The sequence below is a fragment of the Heptranchias perlo genome, chromosome 20 (assembly GCF_035084215.1).
Source record: "Heptranchias perlo isolate sHepPer1 chromosome 20, sHepPer1.hap1, whole genome shotgun sequence".
Taxonomy (NCBI): Eukaryota; Metazoa; Chordata; class Chondrichthyes; order Hexanchiformes; family Hexanchidae; genus Heptranchias; species Heptranchias perlo.
In genome coordinates, this window is record NC_090344.1 from 43,238,300 (window position 1) to 43,257,703 (window position 19,404).

The window sequence follows — 19,404 nt, forward strand, 5'->3', positions numbered from 1 at the left end:
ATGCTTTTTCACTTTATTTCATATTGTTTCAGTGCATTTTCTATTCGTGATCTCATTTCATTTTTGTGGTAATGTGTTTGATTTTGCAAGCCCTGTTGACAGAACACCCTGTTACTGTTTCGCTTGCAGCTTGCGAGACTCAACTACCAGTTTCATTCCGACACCTGATTCTTCCAGAAAAGTATCCTCCCCCTACAGAACTGCTGGACTTGCAGCCACTGCCCGTGTCAGCGCTGCGGAATAGTGCCTTTGAACACCTGTATCAGGACAAATTCCCCTTCTTCAATCCTATTCAGACACAAGGTAACAACTCCATTTCTTGTGGGTCTCTGCTCCATCCACCTGCATTCTCACAGTACTCAAAGAAATGATTTTAAGTGATTTATTCTTGATTAAACTAATGGATTTTCATGTGTAGCTGTTTCCTTGGCAATTATCCAGTGATTGTAAACAATTCTGTTTAAAAATAAAAGTGGAACAGGACATAGACAGGTTATTGATTGGGCAGATAAAGGTCAGATGAAATTTAATACAGAGAAATGCAAGGTGATACATTGGGGGATGAATGAGAAGAGAGCGTACACATTAAATGATCAATCTTCAAAGGGAGCAAAGGAGCAGAGAGGCAATGGGATTCAGATACACATCTTAAAAGTTGGAGAACAAGCTGATAAAGATTTTTTTTAAAGCATATTGGAATGGATCCTTGGTTATATAAACGGGTATAAAGAACAAAAGCAGAGAGGTAATGCTAAACCTATGTAAATCACTGCCTGGGCCACAGTTAGAATATTGTGTCCAGTTTTGGATGCTGTCAAGGCCATGGACAGGGTGCAGAAGATGATAGCAAGGATGAGAGGTTTCAGTCGTGAGAAAAGGTGATTTATTAGAACAGAAAGGATTAAGAGTAGCTCTGAGCGAGGTGTTCAAAATTATCAGGAGTTTTGATTAGGTAAATCAGGAAAAACTATTTCCATTGGTCAGTGAGTTGGTGAGTTGGCATAAATTTCAGATAAATCACCAAAAGAGTAAAGGCAAAGTTGGGAGTAATCATTTTAGGCAGAGTGTAAGGGCATGGAAAACTGATGGAAGAATAATCCATAAATGCCTTTAACAGGGAAGCGAATAAATATTTGAAAATTAAACATTTTAAAGGGTATGGGGGAAAGGGAGCTGAGTGGATAGCTCAGAGAGCGTAGGCACAATGGGGCGAATGGCCTCCTTCTGTGCTGGAAAATCCTACTATTTAAGAATTGTAAGGAGTGTGTGTGTCTGTGTGAGAAAGGCTGAGTTGTCACTTTTATTAGGATGAAGTAAGCAGTGACTAAAAACCATCGCCACTATAGTATGAGCAGCTTGAGCCCCATGTGCTCCTGTCCAGTGCCAGTACTCTGGTGATTCAGTAGTAAAGGAAGGTGCCCTGCACAGGTCTGTAGCTCTTTTATTTTAGAAAAAAACTGCTCCACAAGACCCTCTGCTATTTAGGCAGTGCCTTTGCTGCCAGTCCTGCCGCTGCCAGTCCTGCCACTGCCAGTTATATTTGATGAATTTCCCATAATTTTATTGGGAAAGTGGAGCTGAATTGTGGGTTAACTCCATTGCAATAAGTAGATCAGTCAGTCTCTGCTTTTCAACAAAAGGAATATTAAATCTTCTTGCATCCTAGTTTTCATTGTGTTTTCCCCCACCCCAGTGAGCTGTGCTACACATGATTGCTTTATCAGTCGGGCAACCAGGCAACTGTATCCCCAGTCTCTTGTCAGTGCCACTCTGTAATTGGCTTTCAGACGATTGCTCGAGGTCCAAGTTGAACCCTTCTGATTTTTGGGAAAGCTGCTATTCTCTCAATTGCATCCAAGCTAAGTTGGGAGTAGTGAGTATAAATCTGCCTCCACCACTTACTGCACGCCTGTTCTTGATTTGATGGATAAGAGTCTGGGTTTGACTGGATGTGACGAGCCTGTCCAGGGAGAGACCAAGTCAACATGCTGTATTTATACTCATTCCTCATGGGGTGACGTTACGTGAGGCCTTTCTTCAGTGTTTGGTTAATCTTGTCTCATATCCTGTAATCATGCACCAGATGATTGAAGTCACAGTCCTAAAATTTTCATTTTATTCTATTTTCAGTCTTCAATGCTGTTTATAACAGCGATGACAACGTGTTTGTGGGGGCTCCCACAGGCAGCGGGAAGACTATCTGTGCAGAGTTTGCAATCCTGCGAATGCTTTTGCAGAACTCTGAAGGGCGCTGTGTGTACATTACTCCGATGGAGGCCCTGGCTGAGCAGGTGAGAGCATATGCTGCACATTATCAGAATACAGCCAGGTCATGGGAAATAAACAGTAACAAGACAGTCTTGTTACTAAAAAGCTGCTTTGATCTGTTCTTGAATCATTTTGACAATACTTCCACTTTAAAATTCAAAGGATGGGCATCAGCAGTTTATCCATTAAGTACTGAGCCAAGCAGACCAGCAAGGCCCAGAGTTCGTACGCAGTTACCTGATCTTAGCGGGGGCAGGGATTGGTTTGCTACAATTCGACTCAGCAGCCTAGGTTAAGGAGGGGCTAATTATCCAGGTTTCCTGCTCCTGATAGTTATCTAGTGGCTGCTGTTATGTTCCCAATGGTCAAATATCCTCCTCACTGTCTAATCCTATACATGAATATTAGCCACTTGGGTGAGGTACTGGAGGATAATCAGCACCTGTGAACTGTTGCCCTGCAAGGAGTCAATGCCTTCAGGAGAGGAAGGGACAAAATTGGCGAGAATTTATTTCCAAATTAAATTTCGACAGAAACATTTGTGCATTGAACATTTAAGTTGAGTGAAGGAGACACCTGTTAGTCACCCATTGAAATGCCAGCATTGCCATGGTGATGGTAACTGGAGGATGGTAAGCACTGTGCAGTGAGTCAGGTCCATATGTAGTCAATCTTGGAAGACTGTGTTTATGGAGGTGTGATGGCGGAAGTCAGCCCAGATGATGGTGAGGAGCTGACCTGGTAAATGCAGCTCTAGAAATGCTGCTTTCCTCACCACTTAGCTCACCATTTGAACGATACCTGTTTACCATGGAATCAGTTATTTATTGTTCTTGACCAGGCTGCTGTTCAGAGGGATTATTTATTGCAGACCTTGCAGCTGCAGGAGTTTCCTGTGGAAGGTAACATCCAGCTGCCTTCCTGAGCTGTGACTTTCCAGTTACTGGCTTGCTCCTGCCGATAACTGCCGCATTCACCAGGTTTATGCAGTTACTAGTTAAGGTTAATACTGGATGTGCTGCTCTGATACTTGTGGTGCTGACCAGTCCGATTGTTCCCACAGGTTTACGCAGACTGGTATGAGAAGTTTCAGCAGAAGCTGGGCAAGAAAGTTGTGTTGCTGACTGGCGAGACGAGCACGGATCTCAAACTGCTGGGCAAAGGAAACATAATCATCAGCACCCCGGAGAAATGGGACATCTTGTCCCGGCGATGGAAACAGAGGAAAAACGTCCAGAATGTAAACCTGTTTGTCGTGGATGAAGTTCACCTGATTGGAGGAGAGAATGGGGTAAGCGAATGGAGATGGTGGGAATGTGTCATGTGATTGACTAGCTGGCATTCCGAATGCTGATAACCAAAACTGTGCTCTCCATCACTGCCTATTTTACTTAACAAAACAATCAAAATTGTACAGGATTGCTGTTTATTCAGCAGGGTAAGGATTACCCGCTATCAATTGACAGGCTAAAATCACACACCATCGATACGCCAGTTGAGGATTTGATATAGAAAAATACTGTGCTTGGAATTTGTAGGCAAACGCGTCTGATTCAATTCCTCTCACCAATACCTCAATCTGTGATTGTTAACTTTTAATTTCTGTCTCAATTTTCAGCCCGTTCTGGAAGTTATCTGTTCCCGAATGCGATACATCTCCTCGCAGATTGAGCGTCCAATTAGGATCGTGGCTTTAAGTTCATCGCTGTCTAATGCGAAGGACGTGGCACACTGGCTTGGCTGCAGCACCACAGCAACCTTCAACTTCCACCCCAACGTGCGCCCAGTCCCCCTGGAGCTACACATTCAGGTACAGGGAGCACAACTGGCTTTGTTAACCAGGCTCGGAATTTGTCTGAAGTTCTAATCCCAACTAAGACATTAAATAATATCTTCCTAAAGTTTCAGATATGTGGCTGAAACCTATTTGGTTACAACATAGGAAATGAACTTTTGAAGAAAATTGGCCCTGAGCAGGGTGAGCAGAATTTCCCCAGACATCAGTTAGAGAGACCAGTCCTCCCCATCTGGGCACTTTGGAATGTTGTTTCTTCGGGGTATTCCCTTCACTGTAACATTTGCAGAGGAATCATTTTGTGGCTCTCATGGTTAAGACAGTGAGTAACAGACCAAGTTCAATCCCCAGTTTGTGCTGAGTTAGCTCACCTCAGTTGGTGCAGCATCTGGGGTGCTCCAATTGATCTCGGTGTCCCGGTTTAAGGAAGGGTAAATCAACCAGAATTCCAGCGCCTGATCGCTTTCCAGTGACCTCTGCTAGATAGTGCACATGTAAATAAAGAAAGGGGACCTGAAAAAGGTACTGGAAGGAGAGCGTGCCCTATGGATTTGTACCCCAGCAAGGAGTTAGCATGTTCAGGAGAGGAGAAAGGGAGGAAATTGGTGCAGGGGGAAAATAGGAAACATTCAGTGTTTTTAAATATGTTCCTTTGAATGCAGGGCTTCAATGTCAGTCACACTCAGACTCGCCTGCTATCCATGTCCAAACCTGTTTACCACGCCATCATGAAGCACTCACCTAAGAAACCGGTAATTGTCTTCGTGCCGTCTCGCAAGCAAACCAGGCTGACGGCCATTGACATCCTTACGTTCTGTGCTGCTGATATCCAGCCACAAAGGCAAGTTATATTAAATCTGTAAGAATGTTTTTGAAAATACCACAATGCCAGCCTTCAAATGGAGCATCTAGGCTCCCCAGTTGTCTTTTGAATTTTTGGTATTTGTTATGATGCATCTCATTTTGTCCCTGAACTTCTGAACTTCAACCAGCCAAGTTTCAATATTCTCAATGACTTGTTTGTTGAAGTACCAGAATTCTTGGGCGTTGGAGTCTGTGGATTCCCGATCTTGGGCGGAGGAGTCTGTGGATTTCCGATAAATGGACAGGGTGTCACTGATTTGATATCTAACTAACACTATCTGTCTTCACTCTGCTTACAGGTTTCTGCACTGTACAGAGAAGGACTTGGTTCCATACCTTGATAAGCTGAATGATAATACACTAAAGGAGACCCTTGCTAATGGAGTCGGCTATCTGCACGAGGGTCTCAACCTGACCGAACGCAGAATCGTGGAGCAGCTTTTCCGCTCTGGTAAGGATCGTTACAATTCTCATTAACAGGCATAGGCATGGCTTGTGTTAAAATCAGATTTAGAGGGCTTGCTGCAAGATTTCAGCAATGAGATGAGAAAGGACTGTCCTGCTCAGGTGAGCGAGTGTTCATCTGTCCCATTACGCACTGTTCTCCATAGGGGAGTGAGTTTTGGTGGGTTTAACCGTGTCATTCTCTCCGTCAGTGCATGGAACCCCACCCATCTTTGTCTCTTTCCTTCAAGGAATTTGTATCAGGATTGTACACAGCAAGTACAGGATTAAGTTACATGAATCTATAATTAGGACAAATGTTGCATGTGTGACCAGGTGCATAAATCGTGACCAGTGCAGAAAAAGGATAAATGCAAGTGATTGTACTCTGTAATTTTTCTCCTCCTTGTTTGCAGGTGCAGTGCAAGTAGTGGTGGCCTCTCGGAGTCTGTGTTGGGGAATGAACATCTCCTCTCACCTTGTCACCATCATGGATACCCAGTACTATAATGGCAAAATCCATGCGTGAGTATTTTTCAAGGTTTGCTTTTAATTGCACGTTCATATTCTCCTTGTCACAGTAATCTCTAGTTTTAAGGAAATGGACAGTGAGAAGCACCGACAGAGCGTTGCTTTAAGACATTACACTGTGTCACTGGAAGAATGCCCATGTGACTCTCGCCACTCCATGAGTCCCTTGCTTTCCCTGCTGTGTCAGCATTTTTCTATCATTGGGCAGAGAAAACATAGAAAATTTCAAAACCATCAATGGGATTCAAGCAGTGTTTGGAATTTGTGTTTTGATTTCACCTGATTTGACCCCATTGATTTCATTTTGATATTTTAATTCATCTTGTTTTATTAAAACTCAGTCCGGGTGGGCTAACTGCACCCTGAAATCTTAGTTTTGTTGCCCCTTTAAAGGGAGTCACTTGATAATATCCCAGTGGAGTTGGGTTCTCCTAATCCAAGATACTGGCCTGCTTAAAATAGGACCCTTCCAGGTTATACACGATTACAGTTTCCTCTTGTTTGCATTACCCTATATTTACCGACATTAAGGTCTTTGAAGATCGACAATCTTCATTTTACTCATCACTTGCCCATTGAACTTTGTTTCATCAGCAAATTTAATAACCCCACTAGAGACTCCTATTCCCTATTGTTCATAATTATAGTAAATAGCAGAGGGGTCTCGGAATCAATGCCCGTGGAACACCATGGGTTACTTTTTCCCCAGGCAGACCATTTTTCGTTCATCGCCACCCTTTGTATTTTGTTACCCAGCAATTCTCAATCCTCTAGATAACTTGTCAATTATTTCCTATTAGCTTCACATTAGCAACTTTGTCAGATGCCTTTGAAAACCCAAGTGAACTATATTTACTGGATTTTCTTCACTCACTACCTTAGTTACCTCCTCAAAGAATTCCAGTCGGTTTGTGAGGCAGGGGTTCTGTGGGAAGCAGATTTCCTTCTTTCCAGGGTATTACTTAATTCTTACCAAGAACCTATGAGATTGTCACCAACTGTAAATCAACTCCTGCTTAGAAAAGCTTTGTTACAAAGCACTGCACATTTAATTTAGAGGCTGATTGACACATATTTGCACTGTTTCAGGTATGTGGATTACCCCATTTATGATGTTCTGCAGATGGTCGGACGTGCTAATCGTCCCCTACAGGACGACGAGGGACGTTGTGTCATTATGTGCCAAGGGTCAAAAAAGGTGAGGAGGATAGGCTGGTTCACACAGTGCACTTCAAGCTTTGTTCTGGATGTCCGTACTCAATTTACTGCCTGCAGTATGTCAGTGTCTGTCTGCGCATTGCTGGGAACTGCCCCACCTCTTAGTGTTACTGAAGCTCAGACTGATCCTGTTTCAGGATTTCTTCAAGAAGTTCCTGTACGAGCCACTGCCAGTGGAGTCCCACCTTGACCACTGCCTACATGATCATTTCAATGCTGAGATCGTCACCAAAACCATAGAGAACAAGCAGGATGCTGTGGATTACCTGACCTGGACCTTCCTTTACCGCAGGATGACTCAGAATCCAAATTACTACAATTTGCAGGGTTTGTATATGAATCATTCATTGGGAGGGAGAGCTTTGGGCCATTTCGGTGTCAGCCTTGGCTCAGTGGTAGCACTTCTTGATCAGAAGGTCGTGGATTCAAGTTCCACCCCATAATCTAGGCTGACACTTCAGGGCAGTACTGAGGGAGTGCTGCACTGTCGGAGGTGCCGTTGTTTCAGATTAAATAATAAACCAAGGCCCTATCTGCCCTCTCAGGTGGACATAAGAGATCCCTTGACGCTATTCGAAATAGAGCAGGGGAGATCTCCCTGTCAGGATTGTCCTGGCCAATATTTGTCCCTCAACCAACATCACTAAAACAGATTATCTGGTCATTTATCTCACTGCTGTCTGTGGGACCTTGCTGTGAGCAAATTGGCTGATGGGTTTACCAACATTACAACAGTGACCACACTTCAAAAATGCTTCATTGGCTGTGAAACACTTTGGGATGTCTGGGAGCCATGAAAGGCACTGTATAAATGCAAGTTCTTTTTCTTTTTCCTTTTCCTTTACCGGTTCTCCAGTTTACTTTGCCATGATTTACTCCCTTCAGCCTCCTAGTTTAAAAATGTTTGTGCAATACCTATTCGAAATCTAGATGGTAAGAGTGCTGTGTTTATAGCACCCAGACCATCAAGTGTTCACAACTGATAGCAATGCGTATCTTAAATAGGTTGTGTATTTTGAGGATGAGCAGAATTCTGCTTTGTGAAGTGTGCCACCTACTGGCATGGATGAGTGCTGCTGAAGCCATGTCTGCAGCTGTGAAGTGAGAATTCTGGTGCCTGTGACTGAAATTCACAACTCTAACATGTCAAACTGCACTAACAGACTGCCTGAAATAAGATGGGGTGGGTGGGGGGGGTAGTGTAATTACACTGGACCAAGATCTCAGGCACTTTGTTGAATTCACATTTAAAAATTATTTGCTGACACTGGTAGTAAGTTTATCTGAAGCTGCTCCACTTCTCCATTATAGACTGAGTAGGATGCAATAGTCTCAATCAGTTCTTCTCCAGTCCAACAGTAATGTGCACCCTGTTCTGCATTGCAGGTGTGTCCCACAGACATCTTTCAGATCATCTCTCTCAGTTGGTGGAAAATACCCTGAATGACCTGGAACAGTCCAAGTGTATCAGCATTGAGGACGAGATGGATGTGGCACCATTGAATCTAGGAATGATCGCAGCTTATTATTACATCAATTACACCACCATTGGTAAGTTCTGGTATATCACAGCGAGATTCAGTTCAAGATGGCATCTCACAATAAAGTTCCGACAAGTACATGCCACAGTGAGATGGGTTGTGTCTCGCATCTCTGATTTATCTCTTGCAATGGCCCACTGGAGTGGAAGACTGCAGTGTATTGGCCTATTGCAGTTTATCTGGTCTGGGCAGTAGTGACGGTGACTGTGAGTCGAGTGCCCGTTAACAGAGCGCAAATGTGTGCGTGTGTCGAAGTCGTGTTGCAGGAAACTGATTTTTGTGTTTTGGTTCCAGAGCTGTTCAGTATGTCCCTGAACGCCAAAACAAAGATTCGAGGCCTGATTGAGATAATCTCCAACGCTGCAGAGTATGAGAATATTCCCATCAGGCACCATGAAGATAACCTGCTGCGACAGGTCAGTGAGAGGATACAGGGGCTGTTGCAGGCCATTGTTGGGAAGGAGTGGGGGTTACAGCAGGATTGTGGTCACATTTTGGTGTGGCTTGTTGTGTTGCTTAAAAGCTGTTCTCATTTCTTGTTTTTACAGCTGTATCAGAAGGTCCCTCACAAACTGAACAACCCGAAATTCAACGACCCTCATGTGAAGACAAACCTGCTTCTGCAGGCACATCTTTCCCGTATGCAGCTGAGCGCCGAGCTGCAGTCCGACACAGAGGAGATCCTCAGTAAGGTGAGGAGAAGCAGAAATGGAAGCTTGAGTACTCGAGTGATTTGAGATGTATATTAATTTCAGATGTAGTTGGTGAGATCCTGAAACCTCAATAAATGGTGCTGACCTGCTCTATTTTGTTTTCTTCCAGGCAATCCGTTTAATCCAGGCTTGTGTGGACGTGCTCTCCAGTAACGGCTGGCTCAGTCCGGCTCTGGCTGCAATGGAGCTGGCCCAGATGGTAACCCAGGCCATGTGGTCCAAGGACTCGTACTTGAAGCAGCTTCCACATTTCACTTCTGAACACGTCAAACGCTGTACCGACAGGGTAAGGACGGGGCTGGGCATAAATCGACAGGATAAGTGTGGGACCGGGAAGCACGAGAGTTGAATTGACAGGATAAATGAAGCGGCAGTGGTGACCAACAGTGTAAGGGCAAAGATGGGCAGACGGTTGTACTGATACGGTGAGGGTAGAGCTAGGCTCTGAGGGCTGTACCAACAGGGTTAGGGTGGAGCTTGGACTACCTTCCCGTTACTTTGTTTTACAGTGGCTTGCAATTATTTAGTTGAGGTCTTGTATTGATTTTACAGTGGAAGGGGCAGAGAGAGAGAGAGAGAGAAGGTGAGATGAATGATTCAGTAAAGATGAGCAAACCTTGAAGTTTAATGCATATTATATGCACCGCCTAAAATTGTTTTCTAAGTCTTTGTTGCCCGAGTATAAAATCTTGCAGAAGGCACAACTTCCTGTTTGCTCTCAGTGTTGGAAGTAACTGGCGCCTGAACAAGTAGAGTTTCCGGATCTAGTTGAGTGGGGTGGGTCGAGCTGCAGGTTTGTATTCATTGAGTAATGCGGAGTGATTTTCTTTCAGGGGACTGATAGTATCTTTGATATCATGGAGATGGAGGATGATGAGCGCAATGTGCTGCTGCAGCTCTCTGACACACAGATGATGGACGTTGCCCGATTCTGTAACCGGTACCCCAACATTGAGCTCTCGTATGAGGTGATCGAAAAGGAAAACATCAAAAGGTGAGACTGATGAACTAAAACAGAACTCAGAGCAATCCAGAGGCCAGTGGAACAGCAGAGACTGAGGCCTTTCAGGTGGGACCTGGATTCAAATCTAGCGCAGATGCAGAGGATCAAAGTGCCTTTTCGTCCTCTTGTCCAGCTCTGTTCAGAGTTCATTTTCACAGGCTTTTAAATTGATTGGATGTTGCCAATGATAAGTGACCAGCATCGAACTCATAGGTTATTCTGGGAGCTAAAATTGTCGGGTGCTGGGAGAGTTAAGGGTTCGATTTTGTTATTCACCTTTACAGTAAGTCTGATAGTTCAGACATTGAGACACCAAAATACAGCATCCTGTGGGCCATTGAAACCCCCATGTTATACGGAATATAAGGTCACGACTGACTTTCTCATCTCTTGCAGACAGTTCCTCGCACAGAGGTAAATGGAATCAGGTTCAGGCTGGCTCAACCATGGCAGAGACAGAGGGCAAGGAGTGGGTTTCCCCACCTTATTTGTAGGTGCCTTGCTGGGGAGGGGGGGAAGAGGGAATTGGAGAGTAAAGTACCCCACCTGACTGAATAAATTTGTTCAAATGTAAAGGTTTTTTTAAAAAAGAGAAATGCCATAGCTGTCAGATACTCATATCGACATAATGTGTGATTTTTGCGCAGTGGATCCTCGGTCGTGGTGATGGTACAGCTGGAGCGTGAGGAGGAGGTGACTGGACCTGTCATCGCACCCCTTTTCCCTCAGGTGAGTCCATATACCAGTACGGGAACACTTTTCAAACACCAGTATTTTATCCTGCCTTCTTTTCGTTTTTCTAACAATCCTATTTAATCTTCAGAAACGTGAGGAAGGATGGTGGGTAGTGGTTGGAGACCCCAAGACAAACAGCTTGATCTCCATCAAGAGGCTGACCTTGCAACAGAAGGCGAAGGTTAGTGTTATCCCTTTGCTCCAGGGAGGGAGATATTATTTTGTTGGGTATTCACAGTCATGTGTGGGAGTGACGTAAGCTGCTAGATACCTGGCGTCACACAGTGTATATTGTTTTAGATTTGGATTTAAAAAGCAGTGTAGGCTAGCACTGGAACGCTGTTCACAGGGTGCACCGCCTCACATGAGACTCATTACAAAGCCAGTTACCAGGTGACGTTGCGAATGGGCACTGAGCAAAGCCAAAACACCAGGGCAGAGCTAATGAAATCAGTGCTGTTGCGCCCACTGGTAGGTTACAGAGTAACGTTACCAGAGACTTGCAAACTGCTTAATGACTTGCCCCGTTGACCAGAAACTACTTATATGTACATACACAGAAGGAAGAAAATGACTTCAGAATGAGAATATAGGTTAAAGGTTGTTGGTGGTCAGCTCTTGGATGGTTTCCTTCTAATACACTGTGCTCATTGTGTGTTTCAGGTGAAACTAGATTTTCTCGCACCAGCTCCCAGTACCCAACACTACACACTGTACTTCATGAGCGATGCATACATGGGCTGTGATCAGGAGTACAAATTCAACATTGACGTCAAGGAAGCAGATAGCGATGGCGAGAGTGACTCTGACTAAATAGCTGGATCCAATTCTGTGGCTCTGTACAGGTTGCTGTTGTTATGCCTGGATCCTGGGAGATCTGGTACACATTTCCATGTGTCTGTAATTAGATACGTTGAACTACTCCACTGTTTAACCTACTTGTGAGTGGTAAAGAACTTTATGCTCTTGTTGTAGATTGTCTTTTGCAGTAAATACGTAAAATCTTGATTTATGTGGCATTGGACCAACAAAAGTGTTGAGCAACCTGCAGATTCTTGCTTGGCTTCTGCAGTATTTACTGTGGGTTTGGAATTTTAGTTTACTGAGACGCAGTGGCTTCTGCTATAGTGTGTAAAATGTGTTCAAAAAATTTAAGTTAGACCAAATTTAGCCAGCTGCTTTCTCTCCCCACCACCCCCCACTAAAAAAAAAGTCCTTTAGTAATTTGTACAGTTTTTATGGTGAGCTTTTTTAAGTGTTAGAGTGAGCTGTGGCAAGTTTGTATCCACTATTATGTGTAACCTTGCTCATTGCTTCTCTCGATTGGGGATTGAGCCCAAATAAAATATGAAATGCCCTTTGGTGTTTAATTTTAAATCCGCTAGGTTCCCTATTTTCAACAAATGAGTGCCTAGTGCCACAGACACAGTTCTCAAACTCCAGGTTATAGCATCTTCCTGCAGAATTGTTCAGCTATTACTTATCTCCTGTAGTAAGTCCCTTTGCATCTGGTCTCAGGTGAGAGAAGATCAACATTGTCTTTGTGGATCTGTTTTAGCCCAATTAGGCACACTTGTTTAGACATAATGATTTATTACAGAACTTCATGCAAACCAGACATTGAGAAGTTTTCCAACTGAGGTCTAGGCCTAAACTCAGTGTGGCAGCCTGGTCCATGTTAAGTAAGAGGTGAGTCTGTCTGTTTAGCTGATTATGGCCCCTGGTTCTGCACATCTCATTGATTTCCTTACTTTAAAAATGTTCACCATGTTCCTACTTCTCTCCCCACCTCCCAATGGGATTGTTTTCCTTTGCTGAATCAATTCATTTGTACATGTGCTACAGTTGGGTGCATTACTATCACTGTATTTGCTTGTGCCCTAAACCATTCCTGTAACCATAAACTGTCTCATGGCCAGCAAGCATAGGAACAGAAGTAGGCCATTCAGCCCCTCGAGCTTGTTCCACCATTCAGTTAGATCATGGCTAATCTGTACCTCCATATCCCATGATACCCTTACCCAAAAAAAAAATCTATCGATCTCAGTCTTGAAAATTTCCATTAACCCAACATCCACAGCCTATTGGGGGAGTAAGTTCCAGATTTCCATTACCCTTTGTGTGAAAAAGTGCTTCCTAATTTCACTCCTAAATGGCCTAGCTCTAATTTTAAGATTAAGTGCTCTTGTTTTAGATTCCCCCCACCAAAGGAAATACTTGCTCTTTATCCACTCTATTTAACCCCATTATCATTTTAAACACTTCACAGATCATCCCTCAACCGCTTACACTTGAGGGAATACAAACCCAGTTTATACAAATTTTTCATACAATTTATGCCTTTATCATTCTGGTGAATCTGCACTGTACCCCTTCCAAGGCCAATATATTCTTCCTGAGGTGCGGTGTCTAAAACTGAACACAGTAGGGTCTGACCAAGGCTCTATATAACTGAAGCATCATTTCCTTTTTGATTGTTTTTTGAACCTGCGCATTACCTTTGTGATATGTGCGCTTGGTCATCTAAATCCCTTTGCTCTTCCGCAGCTCCTAGTCTCTTACCAGCGAGAAAATATTCCAGTTTGTGATTCCTGGATCCACACTTCCCCACATTGAGCTCCATCTGCCATAATTTTGCCCATTAACAATTTGCCTATCGACACAACTTACTGTGTCTCCTAACTTAGTGTCATTTGCAAACTTGGATATACAACTCTCCAATTCCTCCATCCAAGTCATTGACATACATAGTGAAAAGCTGAGGTCCCAGGAGATCTCTGGGAAACACCACTTGTCACATTCTACCAATCAGAGAACGTTCCCTTTATCCCTATTCGCTGCCTCCTACCGACCCACGTCACAAGGTAACCTCCAAATCCGTGAACAATCTCTTGTGTGGAACTGTATCCAATGGCTTCTGGAAGTCCATAAAGGCAACATCCATGCACACTCCTCTGCCCATCTACTGCCAGAACTAAGCCTGGTTAAGTATGTTTTGGACTCCAGTAATATAGCCATGCAGTCTGATTTAATGCCATTTCTCCAAAAATCAAGTTACACTGATTTGTCTCTAGGCACTTGGAGCATGACAAAATCATTGCTTAACAGTCAATAACTTGCACTCCTCCTCCTCCCCAGACTTTGGTTGTTTTTGTATAAAACTGACTTCAGTTGATCTGGCCAGGGCCCCACAAACAGCTGCCAACTGCTATGGATAGATGTGGAAATATCTGCTTAGCATACAATTAAATGGCAATTATTAACTGCCTTTTAGCCCAATGTTCCTGTCCAATATTCCCTCTAGTGCCTTCATTAATATGCAACCTTATTACAAGGGAGAGGGGGGAACTTTTATGATGCAAACTACCAGCATTCCTTGTTCATATCTCTCAATTACAGACTGAGTAATGTCATAGGTAAAGATTTTATTTAACAGTTCCTTTGGAATGCACACAGTATAATATGGACCTGTAAACAAACTCAAGAAATATAGTAGATGAGGGAGAAGAATTCCTGCCCTATATCTTCGGGGCTTCAAGAATCTGCCACACCTGGAGTACATACTCCCCTCTGTGGTAACACAGGTGAATATCTAAATGATCTATTTTGCAGTATACTGTAATTGCCCAATGCCCATTGACTGAATGCAGGCCGAAAACTAATGGCAGGAGAGCTGTAGGATGAGCACTGATTTGAATATTTTTTCAAAAAGTACAAAGCAAATTGCTGTTTAATAAATTGATAATTAAGTTCTGTACAGCACTTGTAGCCAAATCATCACAATCAAGTGGCAAGAACATTAGTGCAAATATGAAAACAGTTACATGAAGTAATGCCATGCTGATTAATTTCAGGACCGGACAATTACTGGGCATTGGAATGCAGTTGTCCCGAACATCTGCATTAATTGCTCATGTAGAACATCTCTGAATGAAACCATGCTCTAATCTTCAAATTCATATCTCCAGATAGCAATGTCCCCATCGTCGCTGCATGATGCCAAAAGCCCCGCCTGCTTTGGGTTCCATGCCACACAGTTGACGTCCTGAGTGTGTGCTTTTGGGATATGTGCCGTGAGTGAAAATGTCGGCTGGTGGGGGTCTGAACCAGGATCGTCCTCAAATATCCTGATTGCATCATCACCACATGCAGTTGCTATAGCATCAGTTATGTGACACCTGCAAGGAATGATAGTGAATGTTCAGAAGTGCCAAGTGATGGTCCTTTGACTTTAAAAGTAAAATCCAGCACTTGGGTACCTAACTTTGATCCCAGAGCACTTCATGCAATTGAAAGGCTGATTCTAAATCAGTTTAAATCAAAGATGTACAGTGGAGAGCCAGGTGGTGAAGGATGGAATACAAGAGCCTGGTCTTCTTCAGTTCCCTCCAAACCTTTAGTCAGAGATCCACACCCTCGATAAGTTCTCATAAATGGATACGAGTCCCCAATTCATACACACCACCTGAATACAATTAATACTAATTGATATGTCACATGGATACAATTAAGTGGTGTGAGATGTTCACACATTGCTGCAATATGAATCAACAACATATTGTATTATGTGCCCTCTATTTAAGAATACTGGTTAAAGCAGGGTTGTGTTTGTGTCATATTCATGAATTTTACATGGGAATGGGGAACTTTCCTCTTGACCAGTTACTACCACCATAATGATGACTTTGAACTTACCAGGAGATATCATAGATGGCACGAGTGTGGAACCCAGACAAGGTGCAGATGCACTTCCAGGACAGATCTGAGCCACTGCACACCACACCTGCACCAAAAAGAAAACCACTTAGCACATCAACCTGCTTAAAGTGCACATTAGTGCTGACTGTCACTGCGCAAGGCATCAAAATTTCGTGGAATCATATTCTTAAAAGCAGAAAAATATTCTCAGCTGTTCTGACTTAATCTTAATTGCCTGAAATAACACATGCCATTTATCAGACTGTATTTTAGCATCAGTAATCTCACCTGCCAGCTACTCTCTCCACACTAAATATAATATCCAGCAAACAGGATAACACTTGTATCACCAATGATACAAGAACATTGCAGCAGTCCTCGGCTCCCCATGCTACCGCAATATCCTGTCGGGTGCTGTTGTGCTTCGGTCTTCTGAAGATTGACTCAAAAATCGCCTTAACTGCGACCAGGTCACTCGTAGCATAACCAGTTGAAATTTTAATGTCCAGTCTTCTGGTTATCAGCCAAAGACTTTTTTGTTAAATTAAAAAGTGACCACATTTTACTTGCGTAGGAACTGAAAAGCAACAGGAGACGGTGGAAAATTTAAATAATAAAATGATAATGGCCTGTCCAAAATTCCTTTGAGTGTGAGTGCCAAAGATTGAAGCAAATGTAATGATTAATACCATTATTTCCGCTTGAACGATAGCATGTTTGTAAACAGGCTCAGATATATCAGACATTGGGATAAGGTCTGTACTGAAATTACTGTGACAATCTCAATCCAGTGGGTCACACTTTATCCTTTTACGGAGGCAACAGAAAAATAAATGGGCTTCACTGTGGCCAGTTCAAATTCTTTACCTTGTTCATTGCCGGGGCTGTAAGCCTTCCAGATTTTCACAGTTTTGTCGTCGCTGCAAGATACCAAGTGCTCCCCTGTTTTATCAAAAGCAATGCTCCAAACTGTAGACTCATGGCCTTCAAGAGTGTTGATGCAGACCCAGTCATCATCCTCTTCCTTGTACAGCTTGATGCTGTTATCATAACTTCCAGAAGCCAGGAGCTAGTGTACAGAGTTCAGAAAGATACATTAAAAGTCCGAAACATTATCAATTGTTATATCCTCCTCCCCTCATTACGTCACATTAAAGCTCTCTATACTATCTGACCCTGGCTTGCTGCACTATGTTACAATACATATCCAACCACGTGGCAGAGGTACTGTAAATAGGACAGATGGGCAGTGTGGAATGTAGATAATGCTGGTTCTTGGAAACTCTTACCTCTCCATTTGGGTGCCAGATGACATGTTTGACATCCTGGGTATGAGCATTCAGTACACTCACACACTCGTATTCATCTTCCTCGTCCACTGCAATGCAAATTAGAAAAGTCATTAACAGTTTATCTGATAGAGACCGCACTCCACTGGACTGAGCTGTTCTGCCTAATTTAGGAGTGTCAGTATGTGGCAGCCAGACAGCTTATAAAATATACATGGCGTTTTAGTTTATTATTGGACTTTCTGTCTTCCTTAAGATTTTTCCTTTTATGCTTCAAGTTTACAACTTTATTATCATTGATCATGAGAAGTCCTGCATGATCAAATAGGAACAGGAATAGACCATTGAGCCCCACGAGTGTATTCCACAATTAAATCAGATGATGGGTGATCTGTACCTCAACACCACTTCCCAATTGTACACCCATATTTCTTGATACCCTTATCTAATAAAAATCTATTGAACTCAGTCTTGAAAATTGCTATTGAACCAACATGCACAACCTTTTAGGTGAGCGATTTCCACGACCCTTTGTGTGAAACGGTGCTTCCTGTTTTCACTCCTAAATAGCCTGGCTCCAGCATAATTCCCTACTCTTTGTATTCCAGCCCCCTTTAGATAAAGGTTAACATTCCATTAGCCTTTTTGATCACTTTTTGTACCTGTGCACTAGCTTTTAGTGATTGGTGTACATGGACACCCAAATTCCTTTGCTCCTTCACAGTTCCTGGTCTCCCGCTATCTATAAAACATTCCGATTTGTGATTCTTAGACCCAAAGTGGACGGCCTCACACTTCCCCATATTGAATTCCATCAGCCACTATCTTGCCCTCTCACGTAACCTGTCTATGTCCCTTTGCAACTTTCTGCTCCCATCTACACATCTTACTGTGTCTCTTGGTGTTATCTGCAAACTTAGATTATACAACTATCTACTTATTTATCCATATCATTGATATATGTGTGTGTATATATGGTGAATTGCAGGGCTTACCTGCCCTGTCAGAAGTATCTCCCCACCACAACCCCACCTGCACAATTTGACTTCTCAGGTTCTTTACAGACAGATTTTTAAGAGGACTCACTTCACGAAATAATCTCTCACCTTCCCAAACCCACACACTTTTATCCCGGCTGCAGGTTGCTAGGAGACTGCCAGTTGGAGCCCAGGCAACAGACTTCACTTCATTCTCATGTCCTTCCAGAGTTGTCAGACACTGTCAAAAGAAAACACTGAGATTGAGCATCTAACAATCAGACCGCATACAAATAACCATCCTCCTGCTCAGTACTGTGGGGGGCAGTACATTTATCCACAGAGCTGTGGGGGGAGTCTGGGATAAGCACAGTTTAACTGTAATCAAAGGATGGAGTTTGATCTGACTTGTGAACACTGCATTTCCTGAGATGCCATTGCCAGAACTGTACTGCAATCTTATGTAATACAGCTTAAAATGCTCTATCCAGACACGAGTTTTGAAAGGGCAGAATCTACAATTGTAATGCTGGGTGTTTTGCAGGTTTACACTACACAGTGAAAATTTCACCCATGCAGAGTCATATGTTACTGAAATATTAGTGACAAAATGTACCACTTTACCCCTGGACCCTCATGGGTTGGCTACCGACACGAGATCAGCCCCCTCCCACTACCGACCAACCCACCTGCCTCCCCAGTGCATTCAGGGAAACAGGCAGACTGTTTAATGCCTCGTCTGAAGAAGTGCAGCTTTCAAGTGTCAGCCCAGATGATGAGCTCAGGTCCTCAACCCACAGCCGCTGCCTGGGTCCCGATTTAGGGGTGCGCTACCTCAAATCCATCCTCCTTCTTCCTCCAGATGCAGGTCGTTGCGTCGAAGCTGACTGAAGCCAGGTAGTTACCGCAGGGCGACCAGGAGACCTTCCGCACGGTCCGCTGGTGCCCATTTTCCAACAGACACTTGCACTGCCAGGAGGCCCCTGAAAGACAAGAGAGACGGGACAAGTAAGTCAAGCGTCTCCGGGCACCAGGCCCCTGTACCTTAGGCCGCCTTGTACCCAGACCCGCTCGTACCTTCTCTGGCCCAAACGCGCACAGCCCGATCGCCCCCGCACGAAGCCAGCAGGGTCCCGGCCGGGCTCCAGGCGACAAACCAGGCCCGGGAGTCGGGATGCGCTGAGAACCGCGACTCGAGCTCCAACCGCCGCTTCATCACCAGGCGCAGACGAGAAACCCCGCCTCCGCCGCTCATTGGTTGGGAGACTTCACCAGAGATGAAGCCTATTGGTAAGCGCCGCCGTCAATCACACACCAAGTGACCAATC

The 19,404-nt window shown here is 43.8% G+C and overlaps 2 protein-coding genes across 2 annotated transcripts in view; one reads left to right on the top strand and one right to left on the bottom strand.

The window, feature by feature from the left end:
• Positions 1-12,469, top strand: part of snrnp200 (small nuclear ribonucleoprotein 200 (U5)) — a 38,742-nt gene extending 26,273 nt beyond the window's left edge. The window contains exons 29-45 of the mRNA XM_068001097.1: positions 130-303; positions 2,131-2,291; positions 3,332-3,559; positions 3,887-4,078; positions 4,726-4,904; positions 5,227-5,378; positions 5,788-5,896; positions 6,992-7,100; positions 7,258-7,447; positions 8,507-8,671; positions 8,956-9,077; positions 9,210-9,353; positions 9,484-9,660; positions 10,208-10,368; positions 11,025-11,106; positions 11,201-11,293; positions 11,776-12,469. Of these exons, the coding sequence (XP_067857198.1) occupies positions 130-303; positions 2,131-2,291; positions 3,332-3,559; positions 3,887-4,078; positions 4,726-4,904; positions 5,227-5,378; positions 5,788-5,896; positions 6,992-7,100; positions 7,258-7,447; positions 8,507-8,671; positions 8,956-9,077; positions 9,210-9,353; positions 9,484-9,660; positions 10,208-10,368; positions 11,025-11,106; positions 11,201-11,293; positions 11,776-11,925 (2,588 nt within the window). The 3' untranslated portion in view covers positions 11,926-12,469. The remainder of the gene's footprint in view (positions 1-129; positions 304-2,130; positions 2,292-3,331; positions 3,560-3,886; positions 4,079-4,725; positions 4,905-5,226; positions 5,379-5,787; positions 5,897-6,991; positions 7,101-7,257; positions 7,448-8,506; positions 8,672-8,955; positions 9,078-9,209; positions 9,354-9,483; positions 9,661-10,207; positions 10,369-11,024; positions 11,107-11,200; positions 11,294-11,775) is intronic.
• Positions 12,470-14,517: 2,048 nt separating this feature from the next.
• On the bottom strand, positions 14,518-19,346 carry ciao1 (cytosolic iron-sulfur assembly component 1). Its single transcript, XM_068001098.1, has 7 exons — positions 19,154-19,346; positions 18,911-19,059; positions 18,206-18,317; positions 17,100-17,188; positions 16,678-16,879; positions 15,808-15,895; positions 14,518-15,290 (listed from the first exon to the last, which is right to left on the bottom strand). The coding sequence occupies exons 1-7, from the start codon at positions 19,329-19,331 to the stop codon at positions 15,056-15,058; spliced, it is 1,053 nt and encodes a 350-aa protein (XP_067857199.1). The 5' UTR covers positions 19,332-19,346; the 3' UTR covers positions 14,518-15,055.
• Positions 19,347-19,404: the final 58 nt, after the last annotated feature.